The 23295-nt window shown below is 41.7% G+C and overlaps 1 protein-coding gene across 2 annotated transcripts in view; it reads left to right on the forward strand.

Moving 5' to 3' along the window:
• MTMR12 (myotubularin related protein 12) overlaps positions 1–23295 on the forward strand; it is a 62094-nt gene that overhangs the window by 22529 nt on the left and 16270 nt on the right. For both annotated transcript variants that reach the window (XM_036926596.2, XM_036926597.2), the window contains 7 exons: positions 258–400; positions 1740–1812; positions 3152–3282; positions 4556–4649; positions 8952–9081; positions 15273–15348; positions 22964–23070. In XM_036926596.2, the coding sequence (XP_036782491.2) occupies positions 258–400; positions 1740–1812; positions 3152–3282; positions 4556–4649; positions 8952–9081; positions 15273–15348; positions 22964–23070 (754 nt within the window). The remainder of the gene's footprint in view (positions 1–257; positions 401–1739; positions 1813–3151; positions 3283–4555; positions 4650–8951; positions 9082–15272; positions 15349–22963; positions 23071–23295) is intronic.

A 23295-nucleotide genomic window follows, 5' to 3' on the forward strand; every position in this document is an offset into this window, starting at 1 on the left:
TCACAGTGAGAAGACAGAGAAATGCCCAGAGTTAAGGTGTGTCTGGGTCATTTTAATTTTGCTTGTCATGGTCCCCACTGCTGATCTTTTCGCCTCAGTTTTGGAGCTCCAGCTGTGCTGGAACTGTGCAGAGCTCTGAAGTGCTACTTTGTTTTGTATGTTTGCCTTTACACGAGGAGAGCCTGGGGAGCTTTTACTGTTTGCACACTGTATGTTCCCTGAGAACTCTAAGGAGGACTTGTTTTGGTTTTGATCAGGTGAACAGCTGCTCTGTGAAGCCAGCACAGTCCTCAAGTATGTCCAGGAAGATTCCTGTCAGCGCGGCATCTATGGGAAGCTTGTCTGCACAGACTTCAAGATAGCCTTCTTGAGTGATGACGAATCTGCCTTTGATCATGATGTACGCACGAGTTGCGCTTGGCTGAGTTTCAGGGGAGCAGTGCAGTTTGGGCCCCACTGCCTTTTTCCCCAGCTTCTCAATTACTCTACCCTAATACACATTAAAGACAAAGGACAGAAGCCCATCTCACCACTAGTCTGCTCTCTGTCCTTCAGGATCTCCTTTCAGTGATGGGACCATGCTACAATTTCCCACCAGTGCCTCATGTCATGCTGGCTTGTGTTTGGCTTTACAGGCTGATGCTTTTTAGGCTGTCAACTTTTTGTCTCCTGTATATCAGTATAGCGTGTCTAGCACTCACTGGAATCACATCTCCCCAGATACCCTAGTTCCCCAGGTTTCCCCTGTACTAAACTCCTCTTCAAATTCAGGGACTGCCTTCAGTTAGGAAACAGATGCTGAATGCAGCACTTGCTTTTGGGTTTACTTTATGTGTCCTCTGCACACAAGTCTTGTAAGACTTGTCCCTGCTTATGAACAATGAGCAGCAGAGTGTGAAGTAACACAACTGCCCACCCTGGCTTCTTAGCACCATTGCTGTCCCAGCGGGTAGTCTGCTGTGCTGGCTTCGGCTCTGGAGCTTGGTTCCCCGTCCTGTATCAAGACAGCATTCACAGAAACATGAATCTCTCAGTATTTTCTTCCCAAAGCTGGCTTCATGGAGCTCTGTCACTCACCTGTTTACATTTGGAGCAATCCTAACCTGCACAGCACTCTCCAGCACCCCCCAGAGAGATCATGGATGGCATGGCGGCTATGCCTGGGAGCAGCCCAGGAACAGCAGGTTCTGCCTGGGTTTGAAAAGCAAGTGCTCACCAGCTTCTCTTGCATGTTCCGTCACTTCACGGTCCTTTTCCTAGATTGTGGCTGCATTTCCCTGTTTGCTTATTTTTTTAGGGTATACACTCTTCTATTTATTTTTTGCCCAGTTTTATTGAAATATAACTAACATACAACATTATAATAGTTTAGGGTGTACAACAGAAGGATTTGATATATATATATATATATATTGCATAATGATTACCACAGTAAGTTAACATCCATCACCTCACATAGTTACACATTTTTTTTCCTGTGATGAGAACTTTTAAGATCTACTTTTAGCAATTTTCAGATGTACAATACAGTATCATTATAGTCACCATGCTGTATGTTACACCCCCCTGACTGAATTATATTGTAACCAGAAGTTGTATCTTTTGACCACCTTCACCCATTTGCCCCACACCCTCCCTGTTTTTCTTAACGTGCAAGTGGAGAATGGTGATTTGTTCTGCCTATAATGTCTGACAGTACACAGAAAGGAATCACAATTGTTCCCTTTTGAATTTTTTAGGAAACCCAATTTAAGAATAAGGTTATAGGAGAAAATGACATTACACTCCACTGTGTTGATCAGATTTACGGAGGTGAGTATCTGTTTTCCCCTGGGGTATTGCCAGCTTTTGAAAATATAACTGCTAACAGGATATTGGCACTGATAAAATCCACTGATCTCACTCAGATTGCCAGAGTTTGACTTGTACCTGTGTGTGTGAGTGTGTTTTTTGGTCTGTAGTTTTGTCTGTGTTCACGCGTCCACCACAGTGAGGACACAGAACAGTTCGGTGACTTGGGTTACTGTCTCATAACCATGCTCATCTCCATCCTTTCTCACCCCTGTCCCTAACCTCTGGCAACCATTAATGTGTTCTCCATTTCTAAAACTTTTTCATCTCAAAAAATGTTACATAAGTGGAATCATACAGTGTGTAACCTTTTGAGGTTGGTTTTTTTCACTCAGCATAATTCCTTGGAGAGTCAGCCAAGTTGTTGTGTGATTCAACAGCTTGTTAATTTTTATTGCTAATTAATATTCCATGATTTGTATGTATCATAGCTCTTTAACCAGTTGCCTGGTGAAGGACATTTGAGCTGATCTAGATTTTGGCTATTATGAATAAAGCTGCTGTGAATATTCATTTACAAAAAATAAAGTATAGCTGATAATGATGATATTTTTGTGGTCCTTAACAGTTTAGTAAAATTCCTTCACATATTTATCTTGTTTAAATCAGTTTTATGGGTGATAAAATTGAGATGTGAAGTGGCTTGTTTGGGGTCACTTAATTGGTGGAGGAGCTTGAACTTTGAACCTGTCTTTCTGATACTCGGCAGTGCCATCATATGTGGGCTGTTGATCCTGTTTCGGCCATCAGTGTCAGCTGGGTAGGTTTTACTTTAAAGGTTAATCTAAAGGTCTGTTCCATGGCACTTGGGTATCTTCTGCTGACAAAGGGTCCAGCGTCTTTCTGCTCCATTTCTCTTTTTGTCACCAGGGCTTTTCCAGAAGTCATTCAATTAGCCATTTTTGATGATCCAAACACCCGTAGGTGCTACGTGGCCCAAACTCTGGAACAGAGAGAGAGGTGTCAGGAGGGGCCCCTAGCCAAAACCCCGGAGTTGACTGCCCTGACAGCATGTCACTAGTGATCTCCCTTCCATCTTTTGTAATCTCAACTTTGAGAGTCAGTTCTGCCAGCAATGGCCAGTCCGTTTTGGTCTTGTGCTTATTCCAGAGAAATGAAGAACCCTAACTCAGAGTCAGGACCCTGCAGGGTGGGCCTGGGCCCCTGCTGACATTTACTTAGAAGGTAGCACGGTTTCCTCTCACTTTTGAGAGGTGTTAATAGTCTACTTTATTTCTTTAGCATTAATTTGTTGCCTTATACACTGATTTTCCTTCCTGATTTCATTGTTGACGTGTAGTGTTTGATGAGAAAAAAAAACCTCTTTTTGGACAACTGAAGAAATACCCTGAGAAACTCATCATCCACTGCAAAGACCTCCGAGTATTCCACTTCTGTCTGAGGTACACAAAAGAAGAGGAAGTCAAAAGGGTAACTAGTTGCATGTGTTTTTAGGTTTTATTTCCCATCAGGTTTTCCCCCACTGTTTTTTACTTGTATTGTGCAAAGGTTGAGGGGAACGTTTTATTCTGTGAAGTTGAAAGTGGTTTTAATCCCATATGCTTTGATTAGAATTGAGAAATAATTTGGTAAAGCTTGCCTGTGTATTATCATGGCACATGCTACCTTTAGGCCTTCAAATCATAATGTGTTTATTCCTGGAGCCTCTGCAGGGTGGGAGGTGGGAATTCAGCGTCAGGAGGCAGTTGGGGAAAGGGAAGGATGAGGCAGGCAAACAGTCCTCCTCCTGCCTCTGATGGCTTCCAGAAGGTAGCAGCAGTCGCCCCAATGCCTGGAATGAGTGAGCTCATATCTGGGAAGTAGTAGAAGTGTGTGGAAAGAGAGAGGAGTTAATAGGTCAGATGGGCAAAACCAAGTTACCAAATGAGGCCTGGGTTTTTGGAGACTAAGGCAACACTCTTGTTGGCGTAGCAAGTTGAGATGTGTAACGGGGTGAACTGGTTGCAGTGGTCACTGTGACGTCCAAGAGTTTTCTTATTGAGATATTGAAGGTCTCAAACTTGCCACTGTCATGTAAATACATCAGGGAAAATCTAGAGAGAAGCCAGGTCATCTCTTGTCTCTGGCTGCAGTGAGTTATGCACACTTAAATAGAACTCCTTAATTTTCTTTCAGGGAGTGTGGTAGCTTAGTTAGGATAATAAACATGATTCCAGTATCTGTTCTGAGGAGGAAGAATGGTGTAGATATGGAAAATTTCCTGAGAAGCCAGAAACTTCATTTTGAATGACGATTGTAGTCATCTGACCCAAAATACTTTTGTTTGGAACTTGAAACAGAAAGCACAATGGGTTGATTGCTTTTTCTGATCTTCTAGAAGGTCCTAAAGGCCACAAGTGGCTCAAATACCTAGGCATTTTGCTAATTATCTGATATCAGCTGAATGTCTTGAGATGTCAGATTTTTAGAGTATCTGAATATGGCACTTATATTTTTTTTGCATTTTATTTCTGAGAAATTAGACTGTGTTTTAAAAATTTCCCTAGAAATACAAAGCTCTTAGAAAACCTGCCAATATGGTTAGCATTCTGTTTATTCCAAGAGATAAGGTCATAGATACAGACGTAAATGAGTTAGCATGCTGACCACAGGAGCCTGTTAGCCTAAATGAAAATGAAAACCTAGACAATTCGGTGTTTATCTCCAAAAGTGTGACTGTATCCACTGCTTGGTTCTTCCCTAGATCGTCAGTGGCATAATTCATCATACCCAGGCTCCGAAACTGCTTAAACGGTTGTTTCTGTTTTCCTATGCAACTTCTGTGCAAAACAGTACAGGTAAGCGTCTTCTGGATTTTCAGAATCCAGAAATTGTGGCTGGGCAGGCCCTTTCAAATCCTACCTGGAACAAATGGGAGAAAACCCATCCATGGGTTTTTTTTTCCTCTTTTCTAGCAATTGGTTACCTCTTGCTTGGGTGATTTTCTGATTTCTTAAAGAAAAAGTTTTTTTTTTTCCCCCTGTGATACTTGTTGCTTTAACTTATAGGTTTGTTTGCTTTTTGTGAGGGATTATCAGTTTGATTTTTTTATTAGGAAAGATAAAATCAGTATAATTGGGAATGTGAGACTCCATAGAAACAAAATTGAGGCAAGTGTAAATATAACCCTGTTTGTCCCTGGGTTCTTTTTCCACCTTAATATACTTGATTTCATTTTACGAGACTCTAGAGAATGTCTTTCATCCTAGAAAGGTTTTGAACAAACAGAACCTGCTTTATATCACATATTTGGGGAAAATGGAATGGTTGTACATAAGAGAGCACATCAGAAAACTAGTTTGGTTAGAAAACTTAAGATACCAAATGTTTTCCATTTAGTTAGCAAGGGAAATCTTTTAACTAAGAAACTTTGGTCATCTGAATTACTAGTAATAATGCCTGGCATTGTACAGTGTTCCCACAGATGGCTGTCTTCCTTCTCTAGCTCTCTCCCCTTGGCTGTTCAGTTGCTCTGCCCATTAAGTACTTAGCATGATGTTGTTTTGTGATCCCGTGTGCTGTGTACTTTTCATCAGGGAAGTGGCATGTTAGTTTAATGGCATGTATGAGGCTTTCTGAAATGCAGAGTCACTTTATCACTAACTGCTCATTTGGTAAACATTTATTGGACACTTGGTATGGGTCAGGCACTGTGGGGATAGAAGTGAACAGGAGTAAACACCTGTCCTTTAAGAGCATCAGGTCAAACAGAGGCGACTGAACGATGTGTCCTGTGGTGGAAGGGGCTGTGGGGGCAGGAGGGAGGAAGTGCCTGAGTGCATGGAGGGAGGGCTGTCAGAGGGCAAACGCTGTACCAGAGCTGATAGCAGAGGATGTGGGAGGGTCTGGGAGGCACAGAAGAGTATTCTGGGCAGAGAGATGGCACGTGCGGAGATGTAGACACCTGAGAGAGCAGGATGCCTTTTGGGAAGTATGGTGATTTAATGGAAAAGGTATGAATTTCAGGGTCTGTCCTGAGTTTAAGTCCTTACCCAGTGGCTTAGTAGCTGTGGGATCCTGGGGCTGACACTTAACTCTGGGGACCTCTGTTTCCTCACTTTGTTAACAGTGGTGTTAATGCCTCCCTTGAAGTGTTGTGAAGATTATAAATTGTTAAATGCACAACATGTAGGCTGCAGGCATTAAATGAGAGTTAGTAGAGAATATAACTGCATGTTATTCGGGACAGGTTATGTTCTGAGAGTTACACTGACAAAATACACTGAGCACCACTGTTAGGCTGAACATAAAATTTGTTCCTTAATTTAGTAAATTCGTCTGTGTGAATGACCTTGTCACTGTAGCTATATGTGTAAGTGCTGATTAACTGGCTTATAGCAGCTTGTGCAGTAGGGGATATACAAAATATGACTTCCTTGTTGATTACCATATCTTTTTTTTTTAATATTTAGTGTTTATTTCCTCTTTTTTGTGTTTTTTTTGTAGATAATTATTTTTTATTGAAGGGTAGTTGACACACAGTATTACATTACATTAGTTTCAGGTGTACAACACAGTGATTCAACATTTATATACATGATAATTCTAGGTACCAGCTAATCACCATACCAAGTTGTTACAATATTTTGACTATATTCCTTATGCTATACATTACATCCTGGTTACTTATTTATTTTACAATTGGAAGTGTGTACTTTTGTTGTTGTTGTTGTTGTGAGGGCATCTCTCATATTTATTGATCAAATGGTTGTTAACAACAATACAATTCTGTATAGGGGAGTCAATGCTCAATGCACAATCATTAATCCACCCCAAGCCTAATTTTCGTCAGTCTCCAATCTTCTGAAGCATAACGAACAAGTTCTTACATGGAGAACAAATTCTTACATATTGAATAAGTTACATGGTGAGCAGTACAAGGGCAGTCATCACAGAAACTTTTGGTTTTGTTAATGCATTATGAACTATAAACAGTTCAAATATGAATACTCATTTGATTTTTATACTTCATTTATATGTGGATACCACATTTCTCTATTATTATTATTTTTAATAAAATGCTGAAGTGGTAGGTAGATACAAGATAAAGGTAGAAAACATAGTTTAGTGTTGTAAGAGAGCAAATGTAGATGATCAGGTGTGTGCCTGTAGACTATGTGTTAATCCAAGCTAGACAAGGGCAATTAAACATCCACGTATGCAGAAGATTTCTCTCAGAACGCGGGGTGAGGTACTAAGCCTCACCTCTGTTGATCCCCAATTTCTCACCTGATGGCCCCCCTGCGACTGTGCCTGTCTTAGGTTGTTCCTCCCTTGAGGAATCTTACCCGTCTCTGGCTAACCAGTCATCTTCTGGGGCCATACAGGGAAATGTAAAGTTAGTAAGTGAGAGAGAAGCCTTATTGTTTGAAAAGGTTAGCTTTTTACTTCTTTGAATATTTATGCCCTGTGGCTTCTATGCCCAGCATTTGTCTTGAGGTATCTTTACCACTTGGAAGAATTATGATACTCGGTAAATTCGATATGAGGCACGAATTCTATTTAAGGGTTGTGATTACCATATCTTATATGAGCATTATTGGGTTTACATTTAAAAAATCATACTCTACTTTTAGGAATCCTGCCTCTTATAGCCTGATTCTTCATCTGGACTCAGTGTAGTGTCCTTGGCTTGCCCAGCATCACTTGATCTCTGTGCCAAAATCCTTACCAGTTCTGGCAGCTTCCGGGCACCTCATGGTGGCTTTTGTGCCAGAAGGCCCAAGATATGTAGCATCTTTTATTCTATTTTAGTTCCATCTTTCTCTTCTCCTCTTTCCAACCCCCATTATTTTGAGAAGTAAGGTTATAACTGACAGGTGCTGACTGACCACCTAGCTTTTTCGATGAGTAGGGGTTGGTAGAGGTGCGTGCTTTGCAATCTGAGCATCTTTAATTATTCCCTGGCTTAAGTATCCACAAATGTGCTTTGGCTAAAAGGTTCTGAATGCTTATGAGATGGCATTTTAGGGAAGGACCTATCTATTGCTAAGGAAATAATCTGCTTTGTTTGAATTGGAGTCCATGGAGTCTATATTTATGTCCATGGAGAAATTTTTTTTGCATTTATCACTATGGAAATTTCTTTCACAGCTGCCTAGGTTTGAATTCTGGTTCTGCCATTGCTTGACTGTAACCTTGGGCAAGATTCTTGATCTTTCTGTGCCACAACTATAAAATGGAGGATATAATATCACCTTTGCTATAGAGGTGGGAGGATTGAGTTAATAAAATGTAATATGCTCGACCAGTGCCTGGAACATATTAAGTGCTATATAAGCTTAACAACTGTTTTTATCATTATTCTTACTTTTATCTTTTGTACTCTGGTCTGCTTTTATTAAAAGGCACTTATCAAATACTGTTTTTTCTTGTTTTGTCTATGCAAAGGCTTGAACTGCTTTGTATAAATACCTGAGACTGTTCTGGTGCATGTCACCTTCAGCAAGCAGTGCCAGCTTGGGAGAGGACCACGGGCACATGTGCTGAGCTAAGAGGTAGTGCCCCTGGGCATTTCCTCCTCGCAGAGAGTAGCAGGGCAGGGTAGGAGCAAAAGTCACTGTCACCATAGTGCAGGCCTTGCCCCTTGCTGTGGCTATCTCATTTGTTTATGGCTGTCAATAACCAGGGGTCATACTGGAAAATGATTTTGTTGGCAGTGTGTCTTCAAATTGAAGGATTTACATTCAGGAATCTGACATGCTGTTCAAATGAGTTTGCATTCTTTTGCATTGGTAGGGCTAAAAATATTTTATTTTTTTAGTGTTTGTGCCAGGCCTGTCTTTTAGTGCTCACAGGATCTTTTTATGCTATATGAATTATCTCATGGTCAGATGACTGAAAAAGGAGCTAAAAATTACTTTTGCAAGGAATGGAACAAGAACAACTCCTTCCCTCCAGTATAAAAAGACAAACCCTCTGTCATAATTTGGATTAATGACAAAAAAGGGAACAGGGTTGGGATTAAGAGGGAATTCCTTCTGCTTGGATAAAAATGGGCGTGAGTGGAGGAAATTGGGGCCTAAGCATCCACATTCGCATCATTAAAATAGCAGTGTTCCATAATGAGATTTTATTTTCTTTTAAATTTATTTTGTTAGCCACTGATTCCAAAAATCACACCGTCATGTTTGACACACTTAAGGACTGGTGCTGGGAACTGGAGCGGACCAAAGGCAGCATGAAGTACAAAGCAGTGAGTGTCAATGAAGGCTATAAAGTCTGTGAAAGGTGAGCTGTCAGTGCTGTGCTTTTTTTTTTTAACAGCTTTACTGAGGTTTAATTTACATGCCATACACTTCATCCATTCAAAGTAAATGGTGTTTTTAAAAATATTCGTGGGGTTGGACAACCTTCATCGCTGTCATCGCACTAGAAAGAAACTACAGACCCCTTGAGTCACTGCCCATGCACCCCCAACCTCTAGCCCTACGCAGTGTCTAATCTACTTTCTGTCTCTCTAGATTTGCCTGTTCTGGGCATTTCATGTAAATGGAATCATGTAATATGTAGGCTGTATGCCTGGCTTCTTTCACTGAGCGTAATGTTTTCAAGGTTTATCCACATTGTGGCATGTATCAGCATTTCATTCTTTTTTTATTGCTGAATAATATTCCATGGTATGGAGATACACACACACACACACACACACACACACACAGAGTTTTATTTATGCATTTATTAGTTGATGGACATTTAGGATGTTTTCACCTTTTGGCTATTATGAATGATGCCACTATGAACATTTGTGTACAAGGTTTTGTGTGGGCATATTTTTGTAGTTCTCTTGGGTATATACCTAGGAGCGAAACTGCTGGTTCATATAATAATTCTGCATTTAGTTTTTGAGGAACTGCCAGATTGTTTTCCACAGAGACTGCACCATTTTACATTCCCAGTGTATGGATTCTAGTTTCTCTACATTGATACTATGCTTTCTAAAGAAAGCCTTAGTGTCCCTTAAAACATTCAGAAGTGAATTTGTCTTTTTTTCCCATTATTGTATCTGTAATCTCAGTGTAAAACTGAATTTCTGAGGCATTTCTGAATTTATGTTGTGTATTTGCTTTCCTTTTATTGAGCACTTCATTTATTCATTTAGCAAAACATTTTTTAAGTGGTTACTATATGCCAGGCAATGTCTTGGCTACTGGAAATACAGCAGTAAACAGTCTAAAAGCCCCTTCCCTCCTGGAACTTTCATTCCAGTGAGTGGGAAATGATGATAGGACAAATGGATGATTATAGTGTATTAAAAGGGAATTAAAACGTTGGAGAAAAATAGATTAGGCAAGGGGTTAGCGAGTGCTGGAGGTGTGGTGGGAAGGGTTGGTAGGCAGAGGGGACAGTGAGGGCAAACACCCATAGGTGGGATTTTACCTGGCTTGTGCGAGGAGCAGCAAGGAGCCTAGTGGGTGGAGAGGAGCCAACAAGGGCCGAGTCGGGGGAGGGGAGGTCAGGGTGAAGCAGGTGGTAGCACAGTGCCGGGCCAGGAAGCTCTCAGAAGAATTTATAGGTTCGTGAGGACTTTGAGAAGCATTTATAGGTTCGTGAGGACTTTGAGCAGAGGCGCGATGTGATGTGATCTGACCTACATTTTTAAAGGATGACTCTGCATAATCCTCATTTAGAAACTCAAATCCTATCATTTTGGAGTATACTCCACAACACCCTTCTAACAGTTTCATAAATTTGTATTTTTGTAGTGCATTTGGTATTCATGGTTCTTGTGGGCCTCTTCATCAGATTTGTTTTGATTTTGATCTCAGACATTTATAAGGTTAGCTCTCCTGTCACAACATGAACTGTGGTGACAGTGGGGAGGGGCTTGCAAAGCAAGAGTCACGTCACCCTCCCCATTCTCATCCAGTCACAGAGCTTGGAGAGGAAAAGCTAAGCTAGTTCTTGCTCAGAGAGGTTGGAAACCTGTGCCCCTAGGAGGTGATAATTGTCATGTGATGTTGATGCTGATAGACAACATCCCTGTTCCCAGAATTGTTTTTAAAGAAATTATGCCACATATGGTTACATTCATAGGTATTTACACAGGTCTCAGCACATCAAAAATACACCTGGTAGAGAAGGTGGGGAAGCTTTTCATTCATAATCAGTGGGGAGAGTGGAGCTTTAGCAAGATTTTGGTGCTCAGAGCACTCAGTGCAAACACACAGCCCTTGAACTCCTCTGCCCTTTGCTGGGGACAATGCAGGGAAAGCTGGGGTCGGTTCTCACCTGGAGTACTGTGGTAGCCGCCACGTGATCTCCTCAGCGTCCATTCCCTATGCAGCAGGCTGAGTTCATGTCTCCAGGAAGTTTCTGATCCTCCTGAAGGGCCCCCACCAGTAAGATGGCGAACTTCCGGCTTCTCTTCCGGGTCCTCGGTTCCTGACGACGCCACCTAAAGACCAATCACCTCTCTCCCCACTCCCACTCCCAGCACCTAGCCAATAGCCACCAGCCCCGTAGAAGTAACACCACAATCACCCCATGCCCCTTCCTATATAACCCAGCACCTTTCCCCAGTAAAGCGGATTTCTCCGGTAAATTGCTGCTGTGTGTCGCTCCTTTCCTTTCACCTCCGCCCACTGCTTCAGTGGCTCCCTGCTGTTCTTGATCTATAGAGTAAAGCTTACTGAGCTCTGACTCCAACACTGTGTACACCCCCCAGCCATGCTGACCCCCACCAGAGGCCTTGCCTGTGTGCTGTCCTGTCTCTCTGAGCCCTGTCTCTCCAACACTGTGTTCACCCACCCCAGCCATGCTGACCCCCACCAGAAGCCTTGCCTGTGCGGTGTTCCTTTTGTTTCTAGCTGCACAAGTGTAGTTGCCTCCGTGTCATCGCTCAGATCTCCACTCAGGTGTCACTTTCTTGGGGAGCCTTCCCAAGACTAGGTCAGGTCTCCTCAAGAACGCCTTCATTGCACCAGGCGCCTCTTCAGAGCACTTCCTGGATTGTCAAGTTTTATTTTTATCCTGAGATGTAGGTGTCACCATTTGATTTACGTTTGTTTCTTCAGCCTGGGGAATCAAGGACACTGTTTTGCTCATCATTACAGCCTCAGTACCAAGTACAGTGACTGGTTTTAAGAGGTACTCAGTAAATAGGAGACAGAATGAATAAATTAATGAAAGTCCTATCATTAAGGGGCCTTCAATTAATTTGGGTAAGATGAAGTCTACTTCATCTTCCCCTGAGGTCAGAGCTGGCTCTTCCAGTACCACAGTCTGTTCCTTCTCCTGAAAAGCCTTTCACTCCTCTTACCTCCCTGTGAAGGTATCAAGAGGCCCATAACCCTGTAGGGTTGTGCGTAACAGTTGGGTGTGTGAATTGACTCTCCACACGAAGACATTGCTGCTGTGGTGATGTCACTCAGGCACCAGGACTAAGGCTGTGCCGGGGTAGATAATACAACTTCCCAATTACAAGATCATCCTGTAATTGGAGAGGCTGTTTACTTTGCATTTGAAACTCATGCTGATGACTAAAATGATTGCTCTCTAAGGAGGAAGGGGTTTGTTGTTTGTAGACATGGGGAGTCTCACAGGAGGGACTGTATAGAACCACCTTGAGTTCACAGGAGATGAGAGAGGACATCGTACACTCCGCTCGCTGGTGAAGAGCAAGCCACCTCTGTGCAGCCTCCTTTCTTTTTTTTTTTGAGAGGGCATCTCTCATATTTTTTGATCAAATGGTTGTTAACAGTTAACAACAATAAAATTCTGTACAGGGGACTCAATGCACAATCATTAATCCACCCCAAGCCTAATTCTCATCAGTCTCCGATCTTCTGAAGCACAACGAACAAGTTCTTACATGGTGAACAAATTCTTACATAGTGAATAAGTTCTTACATGGTGAACAGTACAAGGGCAGTCATCACAGAAACTTTCGGTTTTGATCACGCATTATGAACTACAAACAATCAGGTCAGATATGAATATTCGTTTGATTTTTATACTTGATTTATATGTGAATCCCACATTTCTCCCTTATTATTATTATTATTTTTAATAAAATGTGCAGCCTCCTTTCTTGAGCAGCAGCATGGTCATTATGCTACAACCCTTGGTTCTGACATCTTCCCCCCTTCAGTGAAAGGCTGTAAGAGAACGTTAACTGGTTAACTAACATTGTAAAATATTCAGCCTCAGTGGTAGGGGAAGAAATGCAAATGTTTTAAAATAGTGTGGCCCCACTCCAGCTTTGTAGAATGAGCCTCTGGATAAGAAGCAGAGAATCGGTTTACATAAACTCCACAGGTGACTCTCCTATAAAGGTTGAGAAACTGGTCTATTTGTAAGTTGCTGTCTAGAGTGTTGCTTCTTACAGTTAATGTGCAGCTAAATAGCCTGGGGAGCTTGTTGGAGGGCAGATTCTGATTGATGAGATCTGGGGTCAGGCTTGAGTCTGCTCTTCTCATAAGTGTCCAGGTCCTGGTGCTGTGTCCTTTGAGTAGCAGCATCTTGAGAAGTACACCTGGAGAGCTTTTATGTTTCTGATTTTTTTGTCAATAGTTCTGGGGTGGAGCCTGGACTTTGGGGTTTTTGTAATCTTTCCATACTGGGAAGTATGAGTTTGAGAGCCACTGATCTGTGAAGAGGTTTTTTACTTCAGTGAAGAGCGATACCTCTTGAAGTGAGAAGGGATGCCTTACTGCCCATCCACTCAAGTAGGCATAAGGAAATACTACAAACACTTCAAAATCTCAAAAGCCAAATAATTCTTGACAGTTTTGATGGTCTGAGGTGTCTTATCCTTGACCAGTGGTTCCCAAACTTGGTTTTATATGACAATATTATGAGAGCTTTCTTTCTCTTTAGTTACCTTTAAGGGGTTTTTTATGGAAAATTTCAAGCAGTACAAAAGAAAAGAATATGATGAATTCTCTTTTATCTATCACCCAGCTTCAACAACTACTAATTTATGGCTAATTCTGTTTTCCGTATGCTTTCCCTGGAATATTTTGAAATAAATCCCAGAGCTCATCACATTGTATTCATAAATATTTCAGTATACATCCCTAAGAATTAAGGACTCTTTTTATAAACATATCCATAAAACCATTGTCATACCTTTCACATTTAATGTTAACTCTTCAGTATCATTCACTACCCAGTCGATGTTCAAATTTTCCCGTTTCAAAAAATTTTAGGTTTATCTTTCATCTTTTTACCTGTTTATCATTAATCAAGATTCAGTGAGACTGATATATTGGAATTGATTGGTAAGTTTCTTAAGTCTCTTAATCTATAGATTCTCACACCATCAATTTTTTCTTGAAATTTCTTTGAAGAATCTAGGCTATTTGTCCAATGTTTTTCTAGTCTGAATTTTGAGAAGCACATGCTCATGATGATGTTTAAAGTGGTGCTCCATCCCCTGTGAATTGAGTAGATCTAATCACTGGTCACATTCAAATTCTGATCTCTTCAACTCAGAAAATCAATCTTTCCCATGACCTAATACTTAAAAGATTTACTTCAAACATGCAGCTTGCATACAGATACCATCTGATATTTTCCATTGTAAGTCTTATACCACAGTCACCTTCTTATTTCCTGAGAGGCTTTATTGACAGCTCTCTGAGTGAAAGAGGTTTACAACTCCACAGTGACAGAACTTAGGCAGGTTCTTATTCGGAGAAACCTACATCTGCTAACTAGAGGAAGATGTCCTCATATGCCTCTGGTTCCTGCATCTCTGAAAACCTAACTTTCCCACATCCTACTACTTACCAGGTTTTAATTTTTAGAACCTGAATTTTCTCATGGAGAGACTGAGGATATACTGCTTGGGTTCAATTCTCAGCTCCACTAATACTTACTAGTTGTGCAACCTGGGAAGGGCTTCAGTAGTGCTTATCTCAGTTTCTTTATCTCTAGAATGAAAATAATACTAGTACATACTTCACAGGGTTCTTGGGAGGATCAAATTAATAATTTGTGTTAAGTAATGAGAGCAGTCTGGCATACAGTAAGCACTTAGATATTTATCAGAGCACTTGGTCAGATGTCTGCATAGCAGTCATCATAATGACTGGTTTTCATTTTAGTCTGAGTGAAAGCAATACAGGTGCTTATATTGTCAGTCTATGATGAGAAAGATCATTCCTAGTTCTGGAATTCATGTACCTTTAGGTATCACGTATTCCAATCCCTCATTTTATGGATAATGAAGCAAACCCAGAGAGGTGGGTAGCTTACCTAGGGTCACACACAGAATTGGAGGCAGAGTGCTAGGATTTGACCTCAGATTTCCAACTGATTTGGCCAGAGACAGTTCATCTGCCCTGGTTCTTCTTAACAGGGAAATAGAGACTTGTCATAACCACTGTGCTCAGCTTCTCTGTTCATTGACATCGAGCTCTCATATTTGGTGAGGTAACTCTGGTACTAACACTGATGACATCTTTTTATTCTAGGTTGCCTGCATACTTCGTTATCCCCACCCCTCTGCCTGAGGAGGACGTGCCTCGCTTCCAAGGCCATGGCATACCAGTAAGTGCATCTGGAGAGCCCAGCAGCCATGGGTTGCTCATCAGCCCATCCTGGCAAATTATTTAAAGCCATTGTCTTTGGTACTAAAGAGTTTGTACCCAGTCCAAGAGTGATCCAGAAATATCTCAGGGACTCACTAGAGTTGCCACTTAGACATGAGGCTCTCTGGGACAGATTTCTGAAGTTTTCACAGATGCACTGGAGTTTTTAGCAGAGACTTCTTTAAAAAGCTGTCAGAAAATTACAGATCTGTCTGGTGTTGAAAGCGAGCCTGATTTAACACTTAAATCACTTTGAAGCTGAGCCTACCACTCTAAGAACAGTAGAGTTTAAGATTCTTTGGGGGGCCTACTATTAATTTTTAATGGGTGTGGCCGTGTTTTCTCCCAGAGACAATGTGGAGAGCTTACTTAGTTTTCACAGAATAGACTGGAATGGGAGCCCTAGTTAATGGGTTACTGATCAAAGAAACCAAGATTCTGGCACTTACTCCGGATTCTAATAAGTGGTTGGGAGTTGCCAAGCCTGCAGGGAATTGAGTAAAGAAGGAGAATTAGAAATAAATGCTGTTCTGTGTGCATGGCTGGTTCACCAAAAAGGACACTGCTGAACGGGAAGCAAGATGTTTAGGCAGGAGATTCACATACCCAGAAATGTTTATTTTCATGTTTATTTTAGTAATAAACTCATCACATGTTAATGTAAGCAACATTTCCATGAAAAATAACTGTATTATACAAAAAAAAAGGGTAGTATTCTTTCATATTTTTAAAAATAGATTCTTGTGTCTATAGCTGGATTCTCTTGGATAATAGCTGTATCTATAGCTGGACTTGTATCTATAGCTGGATCACTCTTGGACTGGGGACAAACTTTTTAGTACCAAAGCCAATAGCTGGATTCTTGTATCTACCTCTTTGATTCAGTCTGTTGTGGTATGTTGGGGTTTGGTTGAAGAACATGAAGAAAATCCAGCCTCACACAGATATGTATTTGGCAAAGGGAGGAATATTTAGTAGTCTTCTCAGATAATTGAGGGTATTGTTCTTTGATGGTACGCCAAACAATAAGTGGTGGTTTTAGAAAGGTTAATTGCAACAAGGAATCTAAAAACTTAATCAATGTATTTTTTCATTCTCTGCACAATTAAAATGCTTTGGTCTGTCTTCTACTTTGAGTGGGTCTTAAAACTTGCATGATTTTATAACAAGGTGGTCATCTGGAAACTTGGTTTACTAGGTTATACAGATAGTCTAAATTTTGACATTTCTGCATATAATATAAAAACCACATTCATTAACATCACCCTTGTCTCATCGGAAAAGTCGTAGTATATTGGAAAACTGTCCAGCTAGAGAGAGAAACTAATTTTCCAGAATTCTAATTTTTGCTTAATAGTTCAGTTTTTATCATTGGCAACAATTTGTCAGTTTTCCTTGAAGTGATAGGGTCACTTCATTCCGTTTTTTAATTTTTTTTAAGAATGAATGTCTGTCTGCCAGATGCCAAAGTCTGAACACCCATAGTTCCTCAATCGCTCTTCTTTCAATTCCGTGAAGACTAGGTACTTCAGCTCTGAAGTGTCACATAAGTGCTTTTCCTCTAAATAAACATTGTACTTCAGTACTTCCTACTCCATTACACAGAATATAAAAAATACCAATATTAGTCTGTAATGGTTAAGATTAACACAGTTAATCATTTTTAGTCCTTCATTAAGGACTTTTTTTTGTGTGAAACAGAATTTTCTCGTTCTGCAAGTGTGTGGCAGTGAGGAATAAATACCATGGCAGCAGTGCCGTTTGGCAGCCGTGCCTTGATTGGTGCAAAGACACCAGCAGTTTTACCCACCAGGGCTTTGTTGCCGCCAGAGTAAACATCAACACAGTGAGAAGGACCAATGATACCTTAGTATTATTCTCAGACCACCTGAAAGGGTTCTGGGAACCCCCCTCCTTAATCTGTAGACTGCATTTTGAGAATCGCTATTTTCTTTCTTTCTTTCTTTCTTTTTTATTAAGGTATTATTGATATACACTTATATGAAGGTTTCATATGAAAAAACAATGTGGTTACTACATTCACCCATATTGTCATGTCCCCCCCATACCCCATTGCAGTCACTACCCATCAGTGTAGTAAGATGCCACAGAGTCACTATTTGCCTTCTCTGGGCTACACTGTTTTCCCCATGACTCCCCATACCATGTGTATTAATCATAATACTCCTCAATCCCCTTCTCCCTCCCCCCCCACCCCTCTCACCCACCCCTCCCCTTTGGTGATCACTAGTCCCTTCTTGGAGTCTGTGAGGCTGTTGCTGTTTTGTTCCTTCAGTTTTGCTTCACTGTTATACTCCACAAATGAGAGAAATCATTTGGTACCTGTCTTTTTCCACCTGGCTTATTTCATTGTGCATAATATCCTCCAGCTCAATCCATGTTGTTGCAAATGGTAGGATTTGTTTCTTTCTTATGGCTGAATAGTATTCCATTGGGTATATATACCACCTCTTCTTTATCCATTCGTCTACTGATGGACACTGAGGTTGCTTCCATATCTTGGCTATTGTAAATAGTGCTGCAGTAAACATAGGGGTGCATATGTCTTTTTGAATCTGAGAAGTTATATTCTTTGGTAAATTCCTAGGAGTGAAATTCCCAGGTCAAATGGTATTTCTAATTTTAGTTTTTTGTATTGCTTTCCACAATGGTTGAACTAGCTTACATTCCCACGAGAAGTGTAGGAGGATTCCCCTTTCTCTGCATCCTTGCCAGCATTTGTTGTTCTTAGTCTTTTCGATACTGGCCATCTTAACTGGTGTGAGGTGATACCTCATTGTGGTTTTTATTTGCATTTGCCTGATGATTAGTGATGTAGAGCATCTTTTCATGTGCTTGTTGACCATCTGAATTTCTTCTTTGGAGAATTGTCTCTTCATATCCTCTGCCCGTTTTTTAATCGGGTTATTTGCCCTTTCGTTGTTGAGGTGTGTGAGTTCTTTATATATTTTGGATGTTAACATCTTATTGGATATGTCATTTACAAATATATTCTCCCATACTGTAGGATGCCTTTTTGTTCTGTTGATGGTGTCCTTTGCTGTACAGAAGCTTTTTAGTTTGATGTAGGCCCCTGTGTTCATTTTTGCTTTTGTTTTCCTTGCTCAAGGAGATGGGTTCAGGAAGAAGTTGCTCATGTTTATTCAGGAAATTTTTGCCTATATTGTCTTCTAAGAGTTTTATGGTTTCATGACTTACATTCAGGTCTTTGATCCATTTGGAGTTTACTTCTGTGTATGGGGATAGACAATAATCCAGTTTCATTCTCTTACCTGTAGCTGCCTAGTTTTGCCAACACCGGTTGTTGAAGAGGCTGTCATTTCCCTATTGTATAACCATGGCTCCTTTATTGTATATTAATTGACCATATATGTTTGGGTTTATATTTGGGCTCTCTATTCTGTTCCATTGGTCTGTGGGTGTGTTCTTGTGCCTCTACCAAATTGTCTTGATTACTGTGGCTTTGTAGAAGAGCTTAAAGTCAGGGAGCATAATCCCCTCACCTTTATTCTTCCTTCTCAGGATTGCTTTGACTATTTGAGGTCTTTTGTGGTTCCATATGAATTTTAGAATGATTTGCTCTAGTTCGTTGAAGAATGCTGTTGATATTTTGGTAGGGATTGCATTGAATCTGTAGATTGCTTTAAGCAGGATGGCCATTTTGACAATATTATTCTTCCTATCCATGAGCATGGGATGTGTTTACATTTATTGGTGTCTTTTTTAATTTCTCTCATGAGTGTGTTGTAGTTTTCAGAGTATAGGTCTTTCACTTCCTTGGTTAGGTTTATTCCTAGGTATTTTGTTCTTTTTGATGCAACTGTGAATGGAATTGTTTTCCTGATTTCTCTTTCTGCTAGTTCGTCATTAGTGTATACGAATGCAACAGATGTCTGTTTATTAATTTTGTATCCTGCAACTTTGCTGAATTCAGATATTAGATCTAGTAGTTTTAGAGTGGAAGAATCGCTATTTTAGAAGAATGAAAATGATGGTCTTCATTTCTCAGCCCTTCTTAGGTCTAGGAAAAGAGGGCATGCTCTGTGAGAAGTAATAAGGATGAATTGTCCGCATATGGAAATAGGCTGCTTCTCCATCTGGCACTGTATGAAATTTTGACACTGTGTTCTAACCAGGCCTAGAGGCTAAGAAGTAGAAAATATTCTGAAAAGACCTAAGTGGGGAGCCAGCAAGATAACTTTGGTAGGAACAATAGGAAGGTGTTCTTAACTTTGTTAAGTTGGCCTTAATTATATGTCCTGAAAGTTATTAGTGGAGTTTGCATGAATGGACAACAGAACACTATTACACAAGATGAAATTTACACATTTATCTAGGGGATACAGAACTCTCAACACCCATAACATAAACTTTACTGTTGGTGGCACTGAGTATATTTACAGTGTTGTGCAGCCATCACCACTGTCCCGTGCCAGAACATCTCCACATCTCCATGCTTTTCACCCTGACTTTTCAGCTCATCTGTTCTTTCTTGCCTTTGCTTATTCCTCTTCAGTGAAGACCAGTATCATTTATAATTTCAGTTGGATCCTTGCTGCCATTCTAGCATTGAACCCCTGGACCTGTGCTGTTCTCTAACCTTACCTATTTATGTTTTTTGCTGTGGGACTAATGAACATTGCTGTAGATTATTCAGACAGTAGAGTGCACTTAATGGGATGCATGAGAACTGTTGCCTTGCCTCAGTTGGGCCCATGTTTGGCTCAGCAGTCTATGTTTAGCTCCTTCCAGTTCCTGTATCATTCTTTCCTGGAGTTGGTGTAAACATTTTCTCATTGTCCAAGTGTGTGAGAGGGGACATTACCCCTACTTCTTAGGGTCTTGGACAGTAGGAGACAAGACCACCCTTGGCCGCCTCCTCCTCTACCTCCTGTTCTCTCTGTGCTCCTGTTTCCTTCATCCCGAGTCTAAGCCTCTGCCTGGGCTCTTGATCTCACCTGCCTTTGCTGTGTCCGGAATCTGCTTCTGTCAGTCTTCTCCCTTCCATGTGTATCTTCTTGTCTGTTCTGCCCTTGAAGCCATGTTCAAGTCTTTCCTTACCTGAAGAAGCCCGCCCTTCAGAGGTAAGCCTGGTGTTGTTCTCTTCCCTGTATTGCCAAGCACAGTGAGTCCACACTGATTTCTCCGCTTGTCTCTCTACTCCTTTCTTCTTACAACGTGACTGTTGCCCCCACTTTGCTGCCTGACCCTCTATAAGTCAGTGGGCCTTGCACAGACCTACTTCTCCTTACCACCTTGGCAGGTTTGACTGTGATCATGTCCTCCTTTTTCTGCCTTCTAAATTCCTGTCTTGGCTTTGGACACTGCACGTTCAGGCCCCGCCTCCTCCGTAGTCCCTCCTTTCTTACAGTGCTTTCTAGCTGCAGCTGTAGATGTTCCCCAAAAGCTCTGTCTTCAGCTCTAAGAGAGATGCCTTAAGATGTATAACAAAATGAAGAATCTCCCCTCTGCCTTTTTAAACAAAGCTGGAATTCACCAGCAGTGATTCTTGTCTATCGTCAAGTCATTTATGTTAAGAACCCAGACAGAAATGTGCCTATTAGAACAATGGGAGAAGGTGTGGTTTTTGCTAGGTTCTTGTGAGAAGTTTCTCTCTGACCAAGAGTTTTGCTTGTTCTCCATGTACCATTTCAAATAGAGAAGGCAAGAGAATTGCCCCATAGTGCATCAGATGAGGTGACAGTTGTGGCTGTGCCCGACCTAGAAAATGAGTCATGGTTGAATATCACCCAGAGCCAACCCCTTCTGCCCATGAGAAGAGATATAAAGATGAAGAGCACTCAGTTTCTTAGAACCTGTCTACCAGTCATGGCTAAGAGTGTCTCCCCTTTTATCCAAGTGAGCAGCACCTACTTGGAGGACAGGAGTGCAGGGCCTTGAAAATATCACCCCTTTGGCAGAGGGCTGCGCCTATGTGGTGGCTTCTTCATGTTACTTAGCATGACACTGGAAAAGGGAGTAAGGACAGCAAAGGGCCCTTAGGTCTGTCTCAGTGTTCTGACACTTCCACCTCACTGTGAATCTTATTCGGAGTATGGCTTGGCCCTGAGAGGGGCATCACTGCTCTGGCATTTCCTAAAGCAGTGCTGTGTTCCCATCTTTACTCCCTGTAGGCTCAGCATCTCTTCTACGTCAGCTGGCCATCAGCTCCTATGGCTGGAGCTCCGGTCGTGCCTTCCTCTCCTAAGCTCAGAACCCTCTGCTGCAGTGCCACCTGCATTATCTCCACGTGATGTCCCATTGGCACACACCCAGTGCTTATTCCATTATCTTCTCCTGAATCCCCAAACTGGCTCCTCTCTCTGACTCTGAGTGCAGTCACCTGTGTGCTGATCTCTGATCTCCTGGCCCAGGCTGCTGCTAGCATAAGCAGTGTGTGGTTTATACACAGCTGGTGAATGGCAAAGTGGTGCCCCCTCTGTTGGCACAGTTATAAGAGGCATCTCCTTCCTCCAGGCTTGCCTGCAGCCAAGGCCAGTGGCTTGCTCAGCAGAGCAGGGATGGGCTTTAGGCCCTCACAAACCCTGAGCCAGGCCTTTATGGGGCACAAAACCTACAGTGGTGCGGTGCTCACCTGCCCCAGCCAGTCGTTCCCTGTCTTCATTCCAGGCTCTGGTGGCAAATTACTTTGCCCAAGATCAGTTCTAATATCTTCTGTTCCTGCAAAACAGAGTAAGCAAATCACAAAAAATTCCCTCTGTGGTCAAAAAAGTTCCCAAACAGCCGAGCCTATCCCTTATGGTCACTCAAATGGTTTTTTCCTCCTTTGTCTTCCTTTTGTTGTTTCTTGAAATTCTCTTCTGTTACCACATTCTACCATCTATTATATTTATAAATTTATTTCCCCTTTGAGAGGCTAAGTTCCCTGAAGGTAAATACGGTATCTTGGCTTTCTTTACATCCGGTCACAAGCTCATGCTGTGCTTTGCATGTGCAAGTCTGGTGTCAATGTATGTTGAATGGCCAACTTTCCATTCTTTCTAATGGTGGGAGCTGCCCCCATTTTGCCACCAGGTGGACCACAGCCTTTGGGCAGACTGCTGTAGCTCTCTGTGCAACTTGAGAAGGTCACTCGGTCACTCCAGGCTTCCGTTTCTTGATGTTAATGGGGTTGATCATCATACTCTTCTCCAAGCGCGACTATGGTGATTAGAGGAACTAATTCACATAAAATGCCTGAGAGAGTGAGCCGCACTCTGTCGATAGCTACTGCCCTGTACTGGTGACGCTGCTGCTCCTGCTGTCGTCATCTGGGCTCCCAGCACTGAAGCCAAGGCGGGAGGTGTGTGGTAGACCATAAGAAGTCTGAGTGTGACTGTCTACACCTGGTCTGATCTTTTTCTTTTCCACCTCCGAAGACTAATCAGTGTTTCTCATTGTGAGTAACTGCTCTTTGACTTAACAAAGTTGAATATATCCAGCCATTTCTTATTCAAGTTATACATTTCCCTGGATGAATTTAAGTGCTAAGCTTACCTGTCTCCTGTTGGATTGTGTATATTATATCTAAAAAACCTCTGTCCCCTCCGCAGATATGGTGTTGGTCCTGCCACAACGGATGTGCCCTTTTGAAAATGTCAGTGCTGCCCAGAGAACAGGACGATGGCATTTTACAGGTCCAGAAGGGCTTCCTGGATGGGTCAGTGCTTGTGCACATTTTGTTATTGTTGAGCTCAGTTCTTGTTTTCTGAGAAACAGGGACAAGTGCTTAGCAGTATGTTCCCTGTTTACCTGCTGATAGCTTAGTGCTTGGGAATTCAGCCTAGAGTGGTGGGTTTTAATTACTCTGAAGGGAGTCAGCATAACATGCTCATGAAGGATGTCGGCCGCATTGCTTTTGCAGATGCACGCTTGGGTATTTAGG

Source organism: Manis pentadactyla, chromosome 2, assembly GCF_030020395.1.
Source record: "Manis pentadactyla isolate mManPen7 chromosome 2, mManPen7.hap1, whole genome shotgun sequence".
NCBI classification, from domain to species: domain Eukaryota; kingdom Metazoa; phylum Chordata; class Mammalia; order Pholidota; family Manidae; genus Manis; species Manis pentadactyla.